General features: G+C 37.3%; 1 protein-coding gene across 1 annotated transcript in view; it reads right to left on the reverse strand.

The window, feature by feature from the left end:
• Nucleotides 1–23,887, reverse strand: part of SHANK3 (SH3 and multiple ankyrin repeat domains 3) — a 181,501-nt gene that overhangs the window by 135,583 nt on the left and 22,031 nt on the right. The window contains exons 3-4 of the mRNA XM_072402006.1: nt 19,164–19,203; nt 780–1,325 (exon numbers count right to left, since the gene is read on the reverse strand). Of these exons, the coding sequence (XP_072258107.1) occupies nt 780–1,325; nt 19,164–19,203 (586 nt within the window). The remainder of the gene's footprint in view (nt 1–779; nt 1,326–19,163; nt 19,204–23,887) is intronic.

Here is a 23,887-nt window from a genome sequence, read left to right on the forward strand (position 1 = left end):
GGATGGATAGATAGAGGGATGGATAGAATATACAAGGATGGATAGATAGAAGGATGGATAGGGATGGATAGAATATAGAAGGATGGAAAGATAGAAGGATAGATAGTATATAGAAGGATGGATAGAATATAGAAGGATGGATAGATAGAAGGATGATTGAATATAGAAGGATAGATAGAATATCGAAGAATGGATACATAGAATGATGATAGATAGAAGATTGATTTAATACAGAAGGATGGATAGAATATAGGAAGATAAAATTAAAAAGAATGATTATAGTATTATGGATATAATATTGAGAATGGAACAATTACAGAAGGATGGATAGATTATAGAGAATGAAAAGATTTGATATATAAGAAAGAAGAATGGACAGGGATGGGCAGAAAGATAGAAGAACAGATGATAGAATTAGATTAGATAGAGGATGGGTAGGTAGATAGAAGGATGAATAGATCAACCATAGAAGAATAAATAGAGGATAGGAATGGATAGAGATATATAGACAGAATGAACGATAGAGGATAGGAAGGGGAAAGACTGATGGATAGATGAGACAGTAGATTGACAGATCGATGAATGTGTGATCACATTGTAGGACAGATGTCATAGCTGCATGCTTGTACATTGGATGGCCCCAGCAGCCTCCATGCTCATAGAACAGGTGTGCATTATGTGCAGCCTCCAGTGTACAGGTATGGATGACCATCTGGTAGTATGTATGTCTAGTGCAGTGGCAGTCGTGCAGTACATGTCACACACACAGCAGGGCTTACCGTTTGCTGCAGGTCCGGGATACCGATCCTAATGATCACCGCGTTCCCCGCTGTCTCTTCCATCCGCCGGCCGGGTGGGTCTCTGTCTGATCCCGGGGTGTCTGTGTGGGGGGGATCTGGGTTCCCGATTGGCGAGGCTGTGGCGGAGCCGGTGGTGTCTCTGTCGGTGGGGGAGTTCCTGATCGGGGTGTCTCCAGTAGGGGTGTTGCTGTCTCGGATCGGGGTGTCGGTGGAGGAGGTGGGGGTCTTCTCGGCTTCCCCGTTGGACAGGTCTGTGGTGCGGGGCTCAGGGAGATCTCGGTCTGGGGAATCTCTGATGTTGGGGTGTCTGCCTCTGCTGCTGGGGCTTCTCCCCCTTTTCGGGGATCGTCCAAGTTGGTCCGGGGTGCCTGGGTCTCCCCCGGGAGAGCGGGGGTTGCGGGGAGCCCCGAGGTCCCTCGGGGGCCCCTGGGGGGGGCTGGGTGAGGGGGGTCCGGTCCGCTCCGGGAGCTCAGGAACCGGAGACACAACATGAGCAGGAGAGGGGGAGGAGCGGAGAGACTGCATCTAATAGAGAGAAGAGGGGGAGAGAGGGGGTGAGAGACAGCACACACTGCATGGAAGGCACGGGGAGACCGCCGCATACACAGCATGGGCTGACCGGGGACCCACCGACCATTAACACACCAGTCGGGGGGGGGGGGGGGGACACCGGGGGGACACTGCGGCTACAGGGAGCTAATACATAACGGGGGAGGGAGGACAGAATCTCCATCACACATAAGCCACAAAACACACCGCAATACAACCGACACCGATCACAATGACAGGCAGCCGGGACTGCATGGAGGATGTTACATGGGAGCACGCAGCTTACACTGCACTAAAGTAACTGCAGCAAACAAGTGACGCTATGGAAGCATGGAGCACATACACAATGTTCTGTCATTCTCCGCTAATATTATAGGAACTACCTGGCACGAGGGTTCACCAATGTGATCATGTGTAATGTGGGTTCACCTGGCACTCCATGTGTACACTCCATAGGCTGACATTACTTTGCAGCATGCTAAGGACACATGCTGACATGTATGTAGTGCTATAGGAGTCAGCATGGAACAGGTATAAAGCTGGGACTGCATGTGATCCAGGAGGGGTGAAATAAGGATGCCAGAGGATACTACAAGAGCAGGAAGATGAGCCACCCTTACTGGAGCTCTATATCATTACAATAAAAAGATGCTAGGGCAAGGATAACACTGAATGCAGGAGGATGTCCTAAAAAATGCCCATGATATGTAAAAAAGAAGGGGGGATTAAAAAGAGGATCATGGAATATTTATAAAAGGAGGATGTCTTAAAAATAAAGGTCTATGATATTAATGAAAAGGAGGATGAGGATGTCCTAAAAATCTTGATATGTATATGTATGCAAAATGATATATCCATGCATATGAATGCATCGCAAGTGCATATGGATTGCCAGGTGTGGATACATTAGGCCAAGCATGATTAAATATGAATAAATGATCAGATTAGTAAATAATTGTCCCTATTCCATTTTATGTAAATCCTAAGAGAAAAGGTTTTTTAAAGCAGAATGTTCATGGAATTAATAATTTACTGTGCCTGAACATAGGGGGTAAAATGAACTGATATTTTGGGCATTTATAACATATCTTTCCATCGCACTGAACATGCAGGTATTGACTTTGTAAAAGTGGCAATTTGCATAGTTGTAGGTCTTGACATTACTGAGCACTGACACCTGGTGCTGCATTGTGGATAGGTATGGGGTACATGCCTGCCCCCTCCATAACATGGGAGTCCTGTATTTGGAGGGGCTGCAGTGATGGCTGTAGGGATATTTCTTTCTTTACTGAAATTGTACTGCCAAGCACTTGTGTTTATAATGTACCTTTTGATTCCTATTGGGTTTTTGTTTGTAAGTTTGTAAGATAGGGCGTTTACTAGTGTACGTCCATCTAATAGGTATCATAGAAGTTAAACAGCTGCTAGGCTTGGACATAAAGAGGCTTACCATGTCACTTCTCTATAAGCTTGTGCTAACTGCACTGGCACTGCATAGCTGGCTTTAAACGTTCTTCAACCTGTGCCCTAAGCTCTGCAGGTTCAAGTATATAGATTGCAGGTGTCTTGCTTCCTGAATGGTGAGATTGATACATATTACATCACAGGTACTCATCCCTTTTGAGAGCACATATAGCATAGGTAGGAGGGATTATTGTACTGTATGAGCTGCCTGAGAAGTGCTTGCACAGTAACCAGACTTTATAAAGTACCACTACATGGACAAGCCCAGCCAGGGGTTACCAATAAAAATGATCATAAATTTAAACCAATCAAGGCTGGCAAAGAAATATGTATGTGAACTCTTAGAGAATTAGAGACGACTGAAACCCTTGATTGGCATTACCACAATACATGGATGATTGGTCCTGCTACTTTGGTCTTCTCCATTATAAAAAAACTCCAGGCACAAAAAATTTTTAATTTAAAAACAATTCCCAATAACTACAAAGGTTTTAAATCCTTTGTACCCTGTATAGTGGCATTAACCTTCTCCCTATATTCTGTGCAAACAGGAGAGCTGTGGGTGGGACTCAGCAGGTCATCAACCATAGGCTGCTAAAATTCCAGGTGGGCGGATACAAGACCGGTCATTTTCTTCTAAAAGAGAATGCAGCAGTGACTGGTCTGTGTTAGAGGAAATGTCCGCACAGTGGCAATGTATAGGATTTTATGCTTGCTGGTATACAACACAGAAGAAATACACAAAACACAACAAGTTATAATAAACATGTCTCTTGTCATGCCTCTTGTATATTCACAATATTTGTTTAGCTTGGATTTTAGCTTCTAAAAATATTTTGGAAAGTTTTATTTGAATGGCCTGCTTCAGAGCATGCCTAAGTATTTTGATAAGCCCCTGGTCATGTACACAGAATGTTCAAAGCAAAGTAATGCTGTGAATCATTGTAATATATTGTGTATGTATGTTTAGAATTTTTATTTCAACCTAGCTGAATGAGCCCCTTACTATATTACAAAATATATCCAATGTGGATACAAGCATTAATACAAATTTGTCAAGGGACCCAGTGTTCCCTTGCTATGTACTTCTTTGGAGAATTCCCTCAAAGTCCTGTCTTAGGGAAAACTTGTCACAGGGACAAAATATAGGCATAAATCTGTCCCAAAGGATTGCAGTCAGGGGTCCTATTTGGGCTCTCTCTCTAAAGTTTGCTGCAGTGCGTTCCAACACTTTGTGATAAAGTGCAGCCTATCCAATTTTTTTTCAGTGCACGCCAACATGGGTCATTGGTGTGAGTCGGCACTAGTGAAAATAATGGTAATTCACATTGCTTTTTAAATTGATTGAACATTGGAGGTATGAACCAGTTTTAGGTCTGGTACACATGAGCCCATCTCCACTTCCAATTCAATCTGAATAGATTATTGAATCCAAAGTGAATTTAATAGCTGACTGCTCATAGGCAACCAACTGTTGGATTTTTGATCAGCCATGGACAGATGTTGGTAAATATTGATCACAGGTATACAAGTCATGTTAGAATGATTGAGAAATCTTATCAGCAGCTCCAATTTGTCTCGTAGTTATCTTATTGCCACTTCACAATCAGTGAGCCAGATTATAATAAACATATGAGCCCCTTTTTTGTGGTTCTGACCAATAAGTTTCTGATCTGTCTCAGTGGGCAGTTCATTGCAATATTGGCAATGGATCTATTCATGTGTACTAGGCCTTGCTGTAATGGGTAAAAGTATTTATCAAGGTGTAAATAATGTGGTATTATTTGTATTTGTGTGTAGGTGGAGAATGCATCAAGCAGGGAGGGTTACAAGTGGCAAAGATTAAAAGAGGAGGCATACAATGCAGCTCAGCCTGGAACACCTATAGGACGGAGTAGTGGGGTAGAAATAATGAAGTAGGATTAGAAGAGAAGGTCAAACAAGACATTATTGTAATTTCATAAAACACAAACAATAATTGGTGTGTACACAACATAAGACAAATAGAAGCAACAAGATGGTTACATTGTATTTTATCTGGAAGCTAGCAAGAAACAACATGCAAGCCTGTAACATGAGTATTTCTGAATTATTAAAGTTTCTCTCTCCCTCTCCCTCCGTTATGCACACACACATGACTGTGAAATGACAATACAAACTGTAAGAGAGGCATTAACAGAACAGCTTGTCATATGTTGATATTTTCAAACATGGCAAATATAGGATCAATCAAAAAACAAAGATTATTTGGTTGCCTTGTGGTCACTTGACAGGCAACAGTATGATAGATATATATAGCATACCATGCAACTTTATAATTGATGTCCGTGACTTAGCTTATGTACACACGTGCAATTATTGTCATTGGAAAGGATCTTTCACCATCCTATCCAACGACTAAGGACTGCACAATACATGAACAAGTGCTGTACATACAGCACCATTCTGCTCTATGGAGAGGGGAGGGGGAGAATGACAGAGCTGCACCCTGCTGCGCTCTCTCCCCTTTACTTCTATTACGATCGCTCATCGTCCATAGTCCATGAATCCGCCAGGACAGTCATTTGGATGATGGACAAAGAGCGCTGTACACACGCAAGATTCCCGTCCAATATCAGCCCTGAGCCAATTATCGGACGAGAATTCTTGCTTGTGTGTACATAGCCTTAGATATGCTGCCATTTTTTGCCTGCAGTAGTTTTCATATTGCTTGCAAGGGACCACAATGGCACACAATTTCAAGTGAAAATAAAACACCTTATGGCACACATGTAGAACAGCAAATAAAATGGTTAATCACATTTCAGGAAATCAACCATACAGTGCAACAAAAGGTTAACAGGCAGCTAAATGCAGTAAATAATACATAATTTAACACAAATCTAGCTCTACTGTTCCTCTAAGAGGAATTTATAAATAATCAAGGGAACGGCTAAGGCACCCTGGTACACTGGAAAAAAAGATGGTCATGTTCTAAAGTCACATGCCTCCTGACACAGGAGACACCCTATGTACTGTTCTGCTAAAGCTGGGGTGTTTTTAAACCAGTCAAAAAATCTTTCTATTTCCTTTATTCTTTCAACCCAGAGAGACCCATATAAAAATCAAAGTGCAGAGAAACATAGGTAAGCCATATTAATAAAGTAAGTGCAAAAAGGTTTTTTAGCTTGTTTACCTTTACTGATGGCGTCTGACTGGATGTGTTTAGTTACTGTCTATCCATTAACATATATTTGTGGTTTTGATTTTAAAGAAAAAGTTTATAAGGGGACAAAAAGCTATGAAAATATCTTTTGTGAAAATGCATACCACAACATTTTATTGAAAAGCACTAAACAGCAACACTTCAGTGTATCTGAATCCAAAATGTTTTTTCAATTATGGATAGAGTAGGGAATAGTTACAACCTCAGTCATTTCCTTTTTGCTTGTTTTGCCATCTGTCTCATTTGTGAGATTTCCCATCATTTCCTGTCCTGTAAACACAAAAGAAAATGAAGGAATTCCCCCCTTCGTTATCACTGAAACAATTGCTGTTAATAAAAGTTTTTCCTTTTATTGCTGTTTTAGTGACAACTCACAATTATGGATTTTCCCTCACTTTCATTCCTAATAAGAATGATCACCATGGCATAGAGGGTGAATCTTCCCAGTTTAGACACAGAAAAATATACAAAATGCAACAGGGATGCTTATTCCTCACCAACCTATTCAAAACAAATTTAAGCTGGCCAGCCAGATACGGCCTGGTCGGTAGTTCGACCTAAGCCTAACGCCCCCCTGGCTGATCTGGCCTAATGCCGTCCGGCAACCCGCGGCTCCAGCATTAGGAACTACCGGAGCCGGAGCCACCGGAGCTCTGGTCCCCCCCCTTGCAGTTGCTCCCTTTTTTACAACGACCGGCATTGATACTTCCGCCGTTGTGGTAAATAGGGAATGCTCCCTGAAGGTAAATCCCTCTCCTCGGCAATGCATACGGAGGAGAGGGATTTCACTTCAGGGACCGTTCCCTGGTGGTGGCTGGAGCCATTAGGGCGGGTCCGGTGTAGTGTGCTCCCGCCCACCCCATGAATGGCCTAGTGGCCATAAAACTTTGCCGACCCCTGCACTAGACCTTCATCCCTGCGAGTATGGAAGCTATAATTGTTAACTCTACCATAAGAATTTTTGTATCCATGTTAAAGTTCAGGAAGAGCTAGCAGATATCGAGTCGTGTATAGGTTAAGGCTTAATTGTATGTCAGAATGCCATAAATATTTAACCAGCTTTCTGTTAAGAAAACAATAATCCAATGATTGACATGAACACTGCAAATGATGAGGTGGGTATTGGCCATGCTTCTTTTCAAGAATGTCTCTCTGTCTATGGACAGCCTAAAGCTCAGCAGAGATACTACATAGTAGTCAGTATTGCTGGTATGAATGATTGTCTTTTGATATGATCAGTGAATGATGCTCTAGTGATTTCATATCATTCGGGTGTGCATGTTTATTGATCAGGCAGCTACTGTACCAACTCCCCAAGTGCCAGTAACTATAGTTAGCAAAAAATCAAACTTGACCCTTGTTCCTCAAAATAAAAATGCCTGAGGTGTTTGTTGCTGCCTATGAACAAAAAGAAAAGTGTCCAGTTCTGTGAGTCATCTAATATTAATGAGTTCCTTTATGCTTAGGGATAAAATCTCAGGGATGATCTCAGGGATAAAATAACTGTATTCAGTTTAAACAGAATAGGAACGTATATGAGGTCTGTATATCCCAAGGTTTAAACTGGTGAAGACAAAGCCAAGGCAGAGATGGTTATTACAAATCTCTTTTTTACTTGCCGTATATTAATTGCTATAAATCATGTTGATGGGGAAATGACTGCACCAGCAACAGAAACTGGGAGCTTAAGTGCTGAGATGGGCTTTTGTGCACCAGTCTTGTTCATGGTGACATCATACTGAGAAGTGTTAGCTGAGAGGTAGGGGACTTAGTGCAGTCTATAGTGAAGAATGAACATTACAGTTTTTTAATGGCACCAATGTAACATCATTATTGAAAAGTGGTTTTATTAAGTTTTAAAAGCAAAGTGATATGTTAGAAGAGATGTTAATAGGAGAATATGTGCTGTTGGATCTAGCACATAATCAGAATGTAAGATGAATTAAGACAACTGAGTTAGATCTGTGAAAGAACTGCCAAAAAAAAATAATATGCAGCAGCACTTGGTATTTTCTAAATATTTACATAAGTATTTGCATAAGAGCACATAAATTATGCATTAGTATATTATGCACAACACTGAAAGGCTTACAAACGCTGTTTTCCCAAGACTTAGTTCATGTGACTTGAGAACAAATCTGCTAACATAACAAATTGTGTGAACAATAGGTACTGCAGAAACATTGAATCCTCCCAGTAAATTAATGACATCAAGCATGCTGAAGGCCAAGACCTTTTCCCAGGGGTGGCTTTTCCAGATTCAGAGGATGATATATAAAAGAATCATATAGCGTACTTGTCAATAGGGCCTGATTTCGGTGAAGTTGTGGAAAGTTGTAGAGCAGTATGTTTGTTTATGTGATTCGACTATACTCCAATCATATTAATCATTGTGCCCACACTGCTGACCCACAGATAGCACCAACATATACTGCAAGACTATTCAGGTAGTTTTAATATTTTGGTTTTTGGCTAATATGACTTTTTGTGAACTTAGGTTTAAATAAATATAAGGCCAGCCCAGGGTCTATTTTGGTATTATAATACAAGATGGTAAAATAAGGCATTAGTAATGATTACTGATTGGCATATAATATACTTTATATTGCTGATTTTAAAATATTTTTAAGTCAAGTTTGTTTGTATTTTCCTTTTTGATTAAAGAAGATCATATGTCTTATACCTAATAAATATGATGCATTGATCTGTTTAGAGTGCAACCAGTTCTATTTGAAATATATGAAACATAATAGTTACTGAACTTTCTACAGTTTAACTTTGACAAGACTTGATTGATTGATTTTTGGATGCATCTAATAGAAATATAAAACTTAATAAGTAAAAATTACATTCCTACGACTAGTTATATAGTACCCTGATTGCTACAGTATTTTTCCTGTTATAGCAATTAGCTGTTTCTTTAGTGAAGTACAGATGTAGTAACTGACAATTCCCAAATAATAAACTTTTTACATAGTGGAAACAGGAAACTGTTATTTCCTATACTGTGGCATAAGCAACGGAATGGAAACTTTACAGACAGGAGCTTTGTGTTCATGCACTCACCATACAAAAAGTACAACTACAGCCTAATTATCAGTTTTATTACTAAATAAGTCAGAAGATTAGATGTTCACTGCACATTATTTTAAAAGTTGTACATTTCTGCACTGCATTAACTATCAGATTGTAGAAGGAGCAGACACTGCAGCAATTTTTGTCCATAGATTAATTTAGACAAGACTTGTGCAGTTCTAGGCCTTGACCCAGGTATTAATTTTGAATTCAGATATATTCAAAATATTACACTGTGTGGAAAATATTATTATTGATATATTACAGGACCTAGCTTTGCTTCTGCTTCTGGTCAGAAAAATAGATGAAAAAGACTGGATCAAGCAAAAGACAAAAAAAAGTCAGAAATACATTACAAAACCTGTATCCTCATACAAAACCTGTATCCTCAATACCTCACACACAACTGATACATGGGAATGCATGTGTGAGGTATTGAGTTCACACTGTTGTGGTGTGGTAATGCACATAAATTGCAAGTTATTGTGCATTGCATCAAGACAGCCCATTTATTTTAATAAACTATCTAACACATCAAGAATGTGCATGACCATGGAGTCACTTAGATAAGGAGAGAAGACCCAATGCCAGAAGTATAGCAATAGGGGTCTAATCTGCCTCATGATTTGGAGTTAGGATCCTGCCATTATTAGAGTTGTCTGAATTGCTTCTGTAAAAGTATATTTTACATTTTTGCTGCTTTTGTGGACATGCTAGTTATATAGTTTTTATAGTATATAGTTTATATTTATCCCTATATTCCATATTTTCACATCTTTTACTATGTATGAAGCGTATATCTGCCTGTATTGCCTTTTGTCTGGGGAGAATACATTTACATAATATAAAATACATTTACCCACCTTCAAGCCTGGGACAATTTTGAACCTCTGTGACACTTTATACAGCAAAATTCTATAGCCCAGTAATGACATATTATATTGTAATATGCATTATCTTTTATTTCTTTCTAGGTACTCTAGCTACATAAAATCATCTCTCATCCGTTACAGATCTGTTATCTGTTTAGAAAATGCCAGATCCTATTTGAACCATACGGTGATTCTGTGTAAATTACCTGCAAATAGACAACAATATCAGCTCCACAGATACCTCTATATAGAACAATAAATTAGTAGAACAATGGGTCATTTCTGTGGTTTGATTTACAGTTTAACATATGATATGAATTACATATAGTAAATGTTAATGCTGTCTATGTTTGCATTTACATTTATGTATGTTTTCTGATATGGTTGTCTTTTTAGAAGAGGAAGTGAGCATAGCACATTGTATCTGATTGCCTGCCTACATTGTAGGTTTGTATTGTCTCTAGGGCGTTTGTTCTATTGTTGGCTGTACTAAGTTCTCAACCTTCCTGCCATACAGGAGAATTGAATGGGGGATTCTGACTAATAGTTTTAATAATAGTTTTGCTGGGGGCAAGGGTTAATCAGTGCCTTTATGATGAGTGGAGAGATCTCTGCCTTTATTACATTACTTGTAATACTTTTGCAATGGAAACACTCATTCTTAACAAAGTAAACAAATTACTTCAAGCTAAGCTTTATATTATAATATCCAGACATCAAAAATTTTTGTCTTGACTAAAGCCCTTATTTTTATGGTAAAGAACGCCTCCACCCAAAAAGTCAGATGTGATTAAAAGTTTCCAATGTGCCAATTATAAAAATGTGTGTTAATTTCATACATCATAGTCAGTAACGAAAGCTGCTAATTTTATTTGAGAATACACACTGAGTATAAATTTCCTGGGTTCACTGGTTTATCAAATGAAATAAGATAGGAGCAACATTTCTCATGCAACATCATAAACAGTGATGGGAGAAGTAAGCTTTACAGAACTAGAAATTATGGTGCAGCAGAGATTTACAGTTGGGTCCATAAATATTTGGACAGAGACAAATTTTTTCTAATTTTGGTTCTGTACATTACCACAATTATTTTAAATGAAACAACTCAGATGCAGTTGAACTTTCAGCTTTAATCCAGTGGGTTGAACAAAAAGATTGCATAAAAATGTGAGGAACTGAAGCCTTTTTTTACACAATCACTTCATTTCAGGGGCTCAAAAGTAATTGGACAATTGACTCAAAGGCTATTTCATGGGCTGGTGTGGGCAATTCCTTTGATATGTCATTATCAATTAAGCAGATAAAAGACCTGGAGTTCATTTGAGGGGGGTGGGGTGCTTGTATGTGGAAGACTTTGCTGTAAACAGACAACATGCGGTCAAAGGAGCTCTCCATGCAGGTGAAACAAGCCATCTTTAAGCTGCAAAAACAGAAAAAACCCATCCGAGAAATTGCTACAATATTAGGAGTGGCAAATGTGGTGGATGATCGCAGAATCATTTCCATGCTGAAGAGAAACCCCTTCACAACAGCCAACCAAGTGAACAACACTCTCCAGGAAGTAGGAGTATCGATATCCAAGTCTACCATAAAGAGAAGACTGCTTGAAAGTAAATACTGAGGGTGCACTGCAAAGTGCAAGCCACTCATAATCCTCAAGAATAGAAAGGCTAGATTGGACTTTGCTAAAAGAAAATCTAAAAAAGCCAGCACAGTGTTGGAAAAACATTCTTTGCACAGATGAAACCAAGATCAACCTTTACCAGAATGATAGCGGGAAAAAAGTATGGAGAAGGCGTGGAACAGCTCATGATCCAAAGCATACCACATCATCTGTAAAACATGGCGGAGGCAGTGTGATGGCTTGGGCATGCATGGCTGCCAGTGGCACTGGGACACTAGTGTTTATCCATGATGTGACACCAGACAGAAGCAGCCGAATGAATTCTGAGGTGTTCAGAGACATACTGTCTGCTCAAATCCAGCTAAGTGCAGTCAAAATTATTGGGAGGCGTTTCATAATACAGATTAACAATGACCCAAAACATACAGCCAAAGCAAGCCAGGAGGTTAATAAACCAAAGAAGTGGAATATTCTTGAATTGAAAGTCAGTTGCCTGATCTGTACCCAATTGAGCATGCATTTCACTTGTTGAAAACTAAACTTTGGACAGATAGGCCCACAAACAGCAACTGAAAGCCGCTGCGGTAAAGGCCTGGCAGAGCATTAAAAAGGAAGAAACCAAACAGGAAATTGTAACCACTGTTGACTGTCATGAGAGTCTCCTGCTCAGTTTGCATTCACATAAACAATCAGATTGCATTTGCCAGTTGCTGGCAGCTTCAGTTTCAAATGAATTGTTTTCTTCAAGTAGTGCATAGCACTTTTAAGAAGATTCCAGCCTCCCTGAATTGTCCCTGAGATCTTTGCAATGTCTGGTATTGTCATGTCACATTTATGTGTTAATGATTATTTAATAACAATATAATTTGACTAATGCATTTAGATACCATAGTGGTCTGAGCCATAAGTTCTGAGCCATTTGAACTGGAAATGGTAAATCTGTTTACTTGTAATGGACCACTCAAATCTTTGCATTTAAGGTTGCATGCCAATAATCTGTTTATTGGTCAACTGGTCTTAGGCTAGGTACTCACCTGCAATTGTTCTCGTCCCATAATTGGCTCAGGGCCGATATCAGACAATAATCTGTAGAGCGCTCGTTGTCCATCGTCCTGGCGGATCCACGGACTATGAACGATCCTAATGGAAGTAAAGGCGGGAGAGCGCAGCGGGGTGCCACTCTGTTGTTCTCCCCCCCCCCCCCTCCTCTCCATAGAGCAAAACAGTGCTGTATGTACAGCACTAGTTCATGCATCGAGCAGTCGTTAGTCGTTGTAAAGGATCGTAAAAGATCCTTTCCAACAACAATGATTGCACGTGTGTACATAGCCTTACAGTTGTAACTTCTTGTTGGAACCCTTTTGTCTTTCCCGCATCTACATCAAAATCATGTACTGTTTTTTTCTTACTGTGCATCTTTGCAGACATTGCCTGAAGGCATATTCCAACATCAATGTTCAGTCTCCACATTGTCATGTACAAATGATTTATCATACCAGTACTTATATATGAAATTGATTTTTACAAAGCCAAGTATGTATTCCTGAGGCCTTGTCTTCGGGATGGTAATCAGCTTATTGTATATATCAGGCAAACTGTACAGAAGTATGGTGCCATGTGGCTGTCTATTGGATCCCGTCTAATTGCCTTGAGTTGTGCAGCATATCATTGTTTTAGAATGCTGATTTATATTCATGCTTTGATCAAATTATTTCTAATGTGAAATGTTGTTCCTTTTTAAATGATCACTCTATTTAGATGTGGTTTCATTATTTTGTAGACATAGGAGAGATAAATCTGTTAGACGCTCCATTGGTAGAATCTCTGTGCTTAATTTCCAAGGTCTGCCCACCTGCCATGACCATTATAACAAGTCACTCTATCTGAATTTTAATATATATATTTATATATAATATATATTTAGTATGTTATGGAAAAAGACTTAGTAATAGAGAAGACACCCAAAGCACCAAGACGGGTGGTAACAGAACTAGGAACTATGTTAGGAAGATCCTAATGCTAGGAGGCCCCCCAAAGATACTGTAATAAAAATACAACAGATGTGGTAACAGTTCAAGGTTTTTCCTTTGTGATTAACATTTTAAGCTTAACTCATACTTTTTCTTTGTAGCACATCCTATATTCCTTTTGCTTTTTTTGCAAAATATATGGCTGCCTCTGTGCCTATAATTCTTTGTCACACATTCTTCTTGTAACCTTTGGTCTGTAGGTATCAATATTCCCTTGAAATTCATCACTGGACAGTGGCATTTTAACTTTCACAGCTGATAATTTTCATGATGGAGTTTTGATATATAATAAAGCTAAATTTTATAAGTAGAAAATACGGCTAAAGGTTTTTGGAAACCGGAATATTATATCTATGTAAACATCTTTAATGTGGAGTTGCCACCACCCCTCACCATCATTCCAAGGCTATTACATTAACTTTGCTGTGGCAATTTGTACCTGGTGTGTACTAACGTTGGATAACATACCTTGCTTGCTATTGGCTTTTAAATTCATTCCAAGTTTTCAGTACAGTTATGGTCAAGGCCCTGTGCAGTCGTTTTGAGTTCCTCTGCACCAAATCATTACACTATGAGCTCTATTAATAAATCTGGATAGACTTGGCATTGTGCACAAGAAGAGAACATGGCCTTCCCCATGGATGCCATGGTTGGAAGTGCACAATTTTCTAAATATATTTTTTGCCATGTAGTTCAATTTGGTCGCTGAGCTTTCTCAAACTTTTGGCCATATTGTGAACCATTAAATACAGTTATAAATTGAAATAAAAATCAGTAAATATATTTAAATTCACAGCTAGGATTTGTAGCTGAATCCATCTTGATATCAACCACCTGTAATCATCTGCGCAACAACACTTATACATAGCAAGATGTGCTTTGCAATACTTGAGATTTTATATAATAAATGGTATTTTATGCAATTTTGCGTTCATACATTTGATAAAGTATGAACAGCTGTGTAAGCAAAGAGCTGAAATTTAACTATGAGTATTTATAAATTTAGTTATGTAATCTGTTACTTATTGACAGCAGTGAAGAGCTAGCTATAGGTAAAAACAAGAAATCTTGACAGTTCTTTGTTCAACTAATTGAAGAGATTAAACCTAAAGATGTAATAGATTAAACTTGCAAGGTTATGACATGAATAAATTGCTTTGAAATCGTATGATTTTAATCTCTTTTTAAAATAACAGTTATTACTTTAGAGGGTAAGAAAACCTACATTAAACTTGACTGAAAAAATATTGTGCTATGAGAATTTGGAGGCAGCCACTGCATCTCTTTTTAAAATTGCTACTTGTTTGATTGCCACGCTGATTCAGTAGTTTTAATACCTTCTGAGTTACTTATGTAGAAAAAAATATACTGGTCAGGTGCTGTGCCCTCCCTGTTTGCATGTTTCTCAAGGCTTAGTGATATACACCCACTGGCCACTTTATTAGGTACACCTGTTTAACTGATTACTAACGCACATCTTTAATTAGTCAATCACATGGCGGAAACTCAGTGCATTTAGGAATGCAGACATTTGTCAAGACGACCTGCTGAAGGTCCAACCAAGCATCAGATTAGGGGAAGAAAGGTGAGTTGGGTGACTTTTCATGTGGCATGCTTGTTGCTGTCAGATGGGTTGGTCTTAGTATTTTAGAATCTGCTGATCTGGTGGAATTTTCGCATACAACAATCTTTGAGGTTTCCAGGGAATGATCCAGGAAATACCCAGTGAGAAGCTCTTTTGAAAATATGCCTTGATGATACCAGAGTAGAATTGCTAGACGTATTCAAGCTGATAGGAAATCAACAGTAACTAAAAAAAAAAAACTCAAAACAAACAAGATATGCAGAAGAGCATCTCTAAATGCACAGTATGTTAAACATTGAAGCAGATGGGCTACATCAGCTAAGAACAGGCACCAGAGGCTGTTACATTTCTGAAGGAAAAGGGGAGGTCCAGCTCTTTACTAGCATGGTGTACTAAAAATAGTGGCTGGTGAGCGTATAAGGTATTGAGGCAGATAGGTACATATGTTTAAAAGGAGGTCAGTTATGACAGAAAATTTCAAGTTCCATGGATATTCTATTCATTCCAGTTGTAAGTATTTTTATATTTGGGACGTGGTAAAGACAGTCTCTGTAAATGGATGAATGACATTTCCTCTGAGCATTAGCAAAAGAAACAAGGAAGAGACTGGACTCCCGGTTGACTGGAAAGTGTAATACTGGAGTGTAGACAGGTAAAAAAAAGGAGGGAGAGGAGGGCAAAAACAAATATTTTGGCAGGTAAAATAGCTCACATATATGTTTTTTTCTCTGTGTATTTATGTTTTCCTGGAGTTCTCTAGATTAGATTATCTGTTATTTGCTTTTTAGCATGTGAGAAAATTATTTTTTTGTATATGAATGCAACCGGCAATTAATAATATTGTGAACTAATCTTTCAGTCAAATATTAGTGTAAAAGTAGTAACAATGATGCTTTGTCCAAAGTTTAATACTACATACAGTTAGGTCCATAAATATTTGGACAGGAACCTAACTGTATATAAAAACAAAGGAAATTAATTTCCTGTTTGATGAGAATTTTAAGGCAGTACAAAAATTACCATAAATAACAAAAAGATAAACTTTTTATTAACAAGATAACTTGATTAAATTTTTCCACATGGAAACACATATTACAAATAGCCACATTGTTCCACCAATGACATACAGTTTTTTTTAGCTGATTCGCACATATACATATATTCTTATAAGTGGTCCCTTGCTCCTATGTAAACGAGTCATCTTCCACTCAATTTAAATATACTTTATTACATCTTTCATTTTGATTGCTCCTTTTGGCATCCCCACATTGTCCATTTGCCTGCCTGCCTGCACTAGTGGCCTCCTTTGTCTCCTGTACTGACTCTGTGCCAGGTCAAGTTCCATCACACTTTATTCCTTTGGTGGTATGTATAATTGGTTACATTTTTTGTAATTAAATTTGGTTATATTAGAATTATTGATGATTTATTTTGTGTATTTTTCTGTTATAGTATTTTGTACTTATTTACATCATTGTCAGTGTTCCCTGATGAAACAGAGTTTGTCATTATTGGAACAATATGGCTTTTTTTAATATGTGTTTCCATGTGGAAATTTTTAGTCAAGTTAAATTGTTAATAAAAAGTTTCTTTTTTTTTGTTATTTATGGTAATTTGTGTACTGCCTTAAAAGTAAAACAGGAAATTAATTTATTTTGTCTTTTTATATGTGGATTTCGAATAGGGATGTTGGCAGAGAGTTAAAAATTTGGTTCAATGTGACAGATCTGATCTATTCTTTGTCTATAATAATAATAAGTTTAAAACTACATTTACAGGATCATCATCTGGAGGGCTGAATTCTACTTTTTACATGGAAAAAAATAAGAGTATCCCTCTTATCTCTACCCACAAAAACAGATACCTATCTGGTTCACTGGATCTACCCATAAAGGGCTCCAATAATGTATCTCACACATCTTCACTGCCACCAGCTCATTTACCCTTCAGCAGGAAGCATACTTTAAATGGGGTCCAGGAGAGATGACTGCAGCATGAGGCATTATTACAAAACCTTCATTGCTCTGTAAGAAAGCAGGTAGGCTGGGCCCTCTCCTAATAATAAAGGAACTGTTTTAAATGTTTTGTAAAACAATAAGCATCACCCTCCCACACACTATTACCTTATTTCTAAACTCGATTGACCTATATTCATTGAAAATAAATTCAACTAAGCCTATGACCATAGCCAGGAAAAATACAAAGGCCTCACTGAGTGCATCTGTACCCTGCCTGCAATATACCAAGCCAGGAAATGGCTGGTGACGTGCAAATGATTCCAATAAGGCTCCTTGCTGATATCGCTTGCTAAAACATAATTATAGGAATAATAATACCTAATATAAAATTGGTCTTGCAATAAGGTTACTGCAATCTGTAATCTTATGACAGTAGTTTCTGATGTGATATTGCAGCATTATGAATTATGCCTTCTGTGTTTAACATTGCATTTGTTTTAAAATACTTGAATAATTTGCTTTGCTGACCAAGAAAGCTTTTTCTATATGAAATCTAGGTAACTTATATATCATCATTAACATAGCGTAGGCAATCTAAGAATTCTGGAAGCACAATATAGATATACAGAGCCTGAAAGATGTTTGTCTAATATTTCATCTGCAGCTTCAAAGAAAATGATTTGAGATCTCACAGGATTACTACATAAATAAACTGATTCCAGAATGTCAAAACACTTTACAAATCAAGAAAGTGAATCCTTATTCCTGATGCTTACAGCTTAAAAAGAACAATGTCTCTGGGTTTACTCTAAAATCTACTCTGAATCCTTTGGAAATGTTTCTTGCTATAGATGAAGCTGGTGTAGACAAGCTTGCTTCTCCCCATACTGGGGTGTCACTTTACGTATCTTATAGGTGTAATGTATCTAAAACATATTTACTTCTTTTTATTTTAAGATTTTATTACCAAATGAACACAACTGAAAAAAAATGTCACTGAAAATGATTGTGAGCTTTATCTACTACTACCTTTATCTACTATTATTTACTGCATTTAGCTGTCTTATACATTTTTTAAAGAACATGCTTTCAACACAGCAACAGCATACTAGCCATAATTCTGGTGACTGTGTGCATAGACAGTTTAAGCAATGTCCCCCTACACAAGATAGAAGAATATCGGGAGCACTTGTTTGATTTTCTTATAATCATCATAGAAATTATTCATGGGAAAAAGGGAGCAAAAAAAGAAAGAGACTGCTACTCAATAGGGATGAACGGCCGAAATTTCACAAAACCATCTGAAGTTCAAGGAAATATTTTTTATTCTCACTGAGATCCCTACTACCCAATATTCTCACTGAGAACTGATGAGCGGGCTGTTTAAAAGCAGAAAAAAAACTTTGGATTATGACAAGATGGATTAAGTGGACCTGATTCTACTGAGTACCTAGAGCAACAGTATATCATGGTATCAGCAGATATAAAATGTGATCGGGAAATATAAGTTAAGGAAGCATTTACATGTACATGAGCACTTTCTTTAGCCATTTTAAATGCCAATAGTTCCAAACTGAGGGAGCATTGTTTGCTTTTTTAATTGAAAGCCTCCAGCTAAAATGTCTTCAATTAGGCTAAGGCTAGCCTTGGTTTTGTGAAAGAGGTCATCCTCTTAGTAGAAACAATTTGATGTCTTTCCCACTTTGTCTTCATCAGTGCCAATTCCCTGCAATAGTGGAAAAAGAAAACAATCTTTCCTCTTGGAATCCACCTTCTTGATATAAAAGAAGAACAGCTAATGCATTAGGTGTAAAAAGGAGGCAACCTTCATTCTCACTTGATCTGCTGTATATTATATGAAAATATTATTCTTCAGGTTTATTGAACACAGTCACCACAACTATTGCTAAGGTAACCTACTGTACTGAAGCATACTTGTAAGGAAAGAAATCAGGATCATGAATAGTACACAATAAACAATACTTTGGATGACTATACCTCTCGCAGATTCTGCTCACAGATGTCTGGACTTTGGTTCCTGGGAAACAAAAAATAAAACAATGTTATGACATATATGCAGCACAGCCAAAACTAAATGATCACATTAAACCTCTTTTAATAATCTTTTTTCTCAAATAAGTATTTTTTTGTAAATTACATTTACAACAAGTGAAAACTGTTGAATATAGAAGTAAAGGAACACACAAAGCAGAACAAACCCATCCAAAGGTTCTATACCTTTGCATCTAAGGGAAGGGATTTATGGGTGTGTACTCACTAAGCTAGTTTTCCAGGAGCATGGCAAAATAAATGATACACTGGATAAACAATAGAAGTTGACAAAAGGCATTTAACCTGCAGATGGATAGACTCTAGAAGACCCCCTTGTTTAATAAACAGCTCTTACTAACTTACAGGTGGTACTTGCATTGCTGCCTATGACCCCATAGCAATTACAGGCTGGATAACAAAGAACAAGGAACCTGCTACTCCCACTAATCATAGTAAAAAAAGAAAAGATACAAATTTAATGTATAGGATTTTGCTCTAACCAAGAAATAAAGCCCTGGTAGTTCAGATTTCAGTGCAGCAGAGACAGTATTGTCTCATTATAGGACTCATTATAGGAAGTTTAGATGTTTGTAGTTTTCTGTAATTGCATTTGTAAAGAGATAAAAACATGAAGAAATGTTCATACACATGAACATGCAAATGTATACCAAATAATTTTTTCTACTTGGTAGAACCTGATGACAGTTCACGTGAATTTATGGTAAATAAAAAAAGTCTTTAGACATCATGTTTCCATTCTATCAAATATGTAACAAAAGTACAATGCCGGCTGTTAGTGGGTAGCAGGTGATCACTTAATCGAAAAAGTTCACTGAGCCAAATGCAAGGCAACAAATACCCTGGAGAACATGAGAAGCACTATTTGTGGAAGTGAAATAGATACTATGTAACCTCAGGTTGCAGGCACTTTGTTCTGAGACTGTTGAGACTTTGTTAAAGATAAAGGTAGGGAAAAAATCATGAAGGAAAAGATGAATGTAGGGAAAAAATCATTCTAGAGCTTTGATAGCTACTAAAACTAGAGTAAGCTTTACAATATACCTGGAATAATGCTCTTCATGGAAGAAGAAATGTGGAAATGGAATGTGTATAAGTATATATATATATATTTACAACAGGTGTATGGACCCAGAGTGGCTGAATTCTATATATTTACAGCAACAAAAACATACAAACTCTTCAGGGACAAAGACTGTGAGAACCCAACTGGATTGCAGTGGCCATCCGGAAAATGTTATCATACGTATCAATGTGTTATTGACTGCAACATGATTTGTAGGTGATCGTGGTCATCCCTGGAGGACTTGTTGCCACAGACCACAAAACCTGTGTTGGTGATGCAAAAATCCTGCCCTGTGTAAAGCTAAATAAAATTTAAAGCTCAGACCAGAATTCACCCAGATTTTTTCCTGTCACAGACTAGCAGAGTACTTCAGAAAATTGGAGCCAGTGGGGTGTAAATTTACAGCTGTGGCTCCATAGGTTATATTAGGAATGGCCAGATTTTTACACCTCTGTGTGCTTTCTACTAGGTGGCTGACCTTCACATATGCAAGCCACCGATAAGTTTATAAAAGATGCTCACTAGAATAAAGTAGTCAAATCCTGTAATGTGGTCTGTTTATTTTTTAGATGTATACATTGATATAAAATGAATAAAAGGAGGGGGACTGTCTGTACAAATGAAAATTTCCACTTGACAATTTAGACTAGGATATATTACTAATTTATTATTTAATTGAATATATATTACCAATTACTATATAAAAAGTATATAAATATATATATATATATATATATATAGCCAATTATAATTTAATTTATTATATATTAGAGATTACCATTTTTAAAAAGTTGATCTAGTTAACTCTGATAATTCCACATTATATAGAAGCCAATTAAGGGAAATACATTGTTTTATCTTTTCCTATAATTAAATGTAAAGTAGATTGAGTTGATGTAAATAATCTTACATTATGTGTTACTGTTTTACAAACTTGTTTTAAATATAATTTGTAACAGACAAATGTGCTTCTTACCTATGCAGGCTCTGGTTTCTGCTTTGCAGTGATATATATAATTATGCTTTCCTGCCCCTTCTCACAATGCAACTCCATGGGCCTCATTTATTAAAGCTCCCCAAGGCTGGAGAGGATACCCTTTCATGAGTGAAGCTGGGTGATCCAGAAAACCTGGAATGGATTTCTGCAATGTAATTTGCCATTTCCTAGCAAATGTTTTGAATCCTGGACCAGATTCCAGGTTTGCTGCATCACCCAGCTTCACTTATGAAAGTGTTCCTCTCCGGCCTTGAAGGGCTTTAATACATGTGGCCCTATGAATAAGTTTTTTTAGTTCTTGTGAATAAATTGTAAATACATGAATGTCCATAGCTGGTTTCATTTCTACTTTTAAGCATATTCCAGCTGTTTATGAAGCAAACAACTCCAAATTGTATTTAAAGGAGTTCTTTAGTCAAGAAAAGAAACATTAAGCAAAACATAATATCATGTTACACTTGGCATTTCTTTGTAGTATATGTGAACATGTGAAGTATATGATGATGAATATATGTGAAGTTTGATGCTTAAGCACCTTGAGTTTGCAGTGGCTATACTGACTGGAATTGTTGAATCTGAATGGGTGAATTTTTGGCTCAGCTCATACTGTCTGCAATGGCTGGCATGATCTTGAATTGTTTTAACTGCAAGCACACCTTCAGGGTTATAGTAGTAGTAAAAATAATAATACTTTTTTGGAGGACAGAAGACTACACCAATGAAAGATGACCAAATTCACTCTCCATTCCAATTATCCATGTTCAGATTTCCAATTAAAAAGAAAAATCAGTAAGAGCATGTGGACATGCTATGATGATCTGTGTTTTTAGCAATGAGCACGTATGTAAAGATTTGGCCTTGTGCTAAAGAGCACGGACATTTGTTAACCTCACAGACCTGGATCATAAAAATTAGTCTGAAAGAAGCTATTCATCGCCAAATCAGAGTACAATCATAAGTCTGTAATTTCCCTTTAGAGGAGATCAATCAGCTGGGGTAAATTCGGACACACCGGTCATTGATGTTTCCAAAAAAGGGAGGCTGGTTCAAGGAAAGTTTGCATAATAAAGTCTCCTTTCTCCGTGGACACAAACACTGAATAGTTTGTATAGTGGGTATATTTTGCATGATCCATGTAGAAGAGTTGGCTTTATCTGCTACCATTAATGTATTACTTTGGTTTTGTTAAGAAAAAAACACAACCCCTTTTTGTGTTTTATATAAACTGCAGGTAATTTAGCAAACCTTCTTCTGAAGAAATAATTTGTTGCACCTCTGCTCTAGCAAAATTGAAGAGGACCAATTACTCACTAAACTGAATGTAGTATACAAATTCCATGTCATAGGATCTGTCATTTACTGTTTTTGTAGACAGGTAAAAGACGTCAAGCCTACAGGGAAATGTCCTGTAATAGATCTCCTATGTTTTAAAAAAAATATTGTAGCTAGCTGGGCTTCCCTACATTCTATAGATTCTAGCCGCATAAAGACTACATCTCATCCTTAAGGCTTCGTGCTCAGAAGCTATTAAAAATCATGGTAACAAGATATTTATATTTTTTTTGTATCCAGATTTAATCCTGGACAGGCTGTACCAGTCCCAATCCCTGGAGTGTTTTATAAAGCTTCCTTAATTTTGTTATTGGATCTGTGAACTCTCCTTTTCCCTGTTATTCAATTCCAGAGGTGTTGTAGTGTGAAGCGAAGATTCTCTAAATTTATTAATAGGGGAATTGCATTTTCCCCAAGGAATCACTGAAACCATGCTCTGGACATAATCACTAACCTACAAATTTTAATGATCATTTGCTATGGAGTATAAAATTGGAAAAGTTAGAAGTGTAAAATTGACATCAAAATATACTAAAAAGCTAATATTTACATTTTTATTGGAAAAAAATATTTACATTTGTTGGAAAAAAATAAAATAAAAAAGGATATACTTGATAACAAATTATTTGATAATGTCTTTATAGTTCCTAAGAAATTCATAGTTATATGTATTTAGTGACATGAAGAAGACTTGAAAGCACAGAAGGGCCCAGATTTGTTTGAAATTTGTTGGACTAACCCAAAAATCCAGATACAGTGTGAAATGTCTTTATCTACATTCAACTCTATGGAGAAATAGGTGTACTAATTTACTTCAGTACTCATTCCTCTTAGAGGGGGAGGCTATCTCGTCACCTCATAATAAATACACATGTATATACAATAATAAATAACAAACATGCATACCGTTTTGAGAGACAGGATGTGGGGAAAAGGTCCTTGTCCCTCAACACTGGTAGACAATTATTCTGGTGAATCAATCACTGTTTTTTCAATACACAAACTAGTAAGTTAACCTTCAGTGCAAGTTTAAAGAATATCCCCTCAAGTTAAAAAAACAAACATATATGCTACATGTTTGTATCATAAATAAGTAAAGTTATTGCCAAATAAATAGGTCAATAGTAAAAAAGAAAATTACTTAGTTGGTAAAACAATATTTTATCCCCCAATGCAATATTAACGTTTTGCAAATTTTGTGTACTGTCCTAATGTAAACTTTTTTGTGCTTGTTCTTTTAGCTCTAGGGCTGATAGA

This window comes from Pyxicephalus adspersus, chromosome 2 (assembly GCF_032062135.1).
Source record: "Pyxicephalus adspersus chromosome 2, UCB_Pads_2.0, whole genome shotgun sequence".
Taxonomy (NCBI): domain Eukaryota; kingdom Metazoa; phylum Chordata; class Amphibia; order Anura; family Pyxicephalidae; genus Pyxicephalus; species Pyxicephalus adspersus.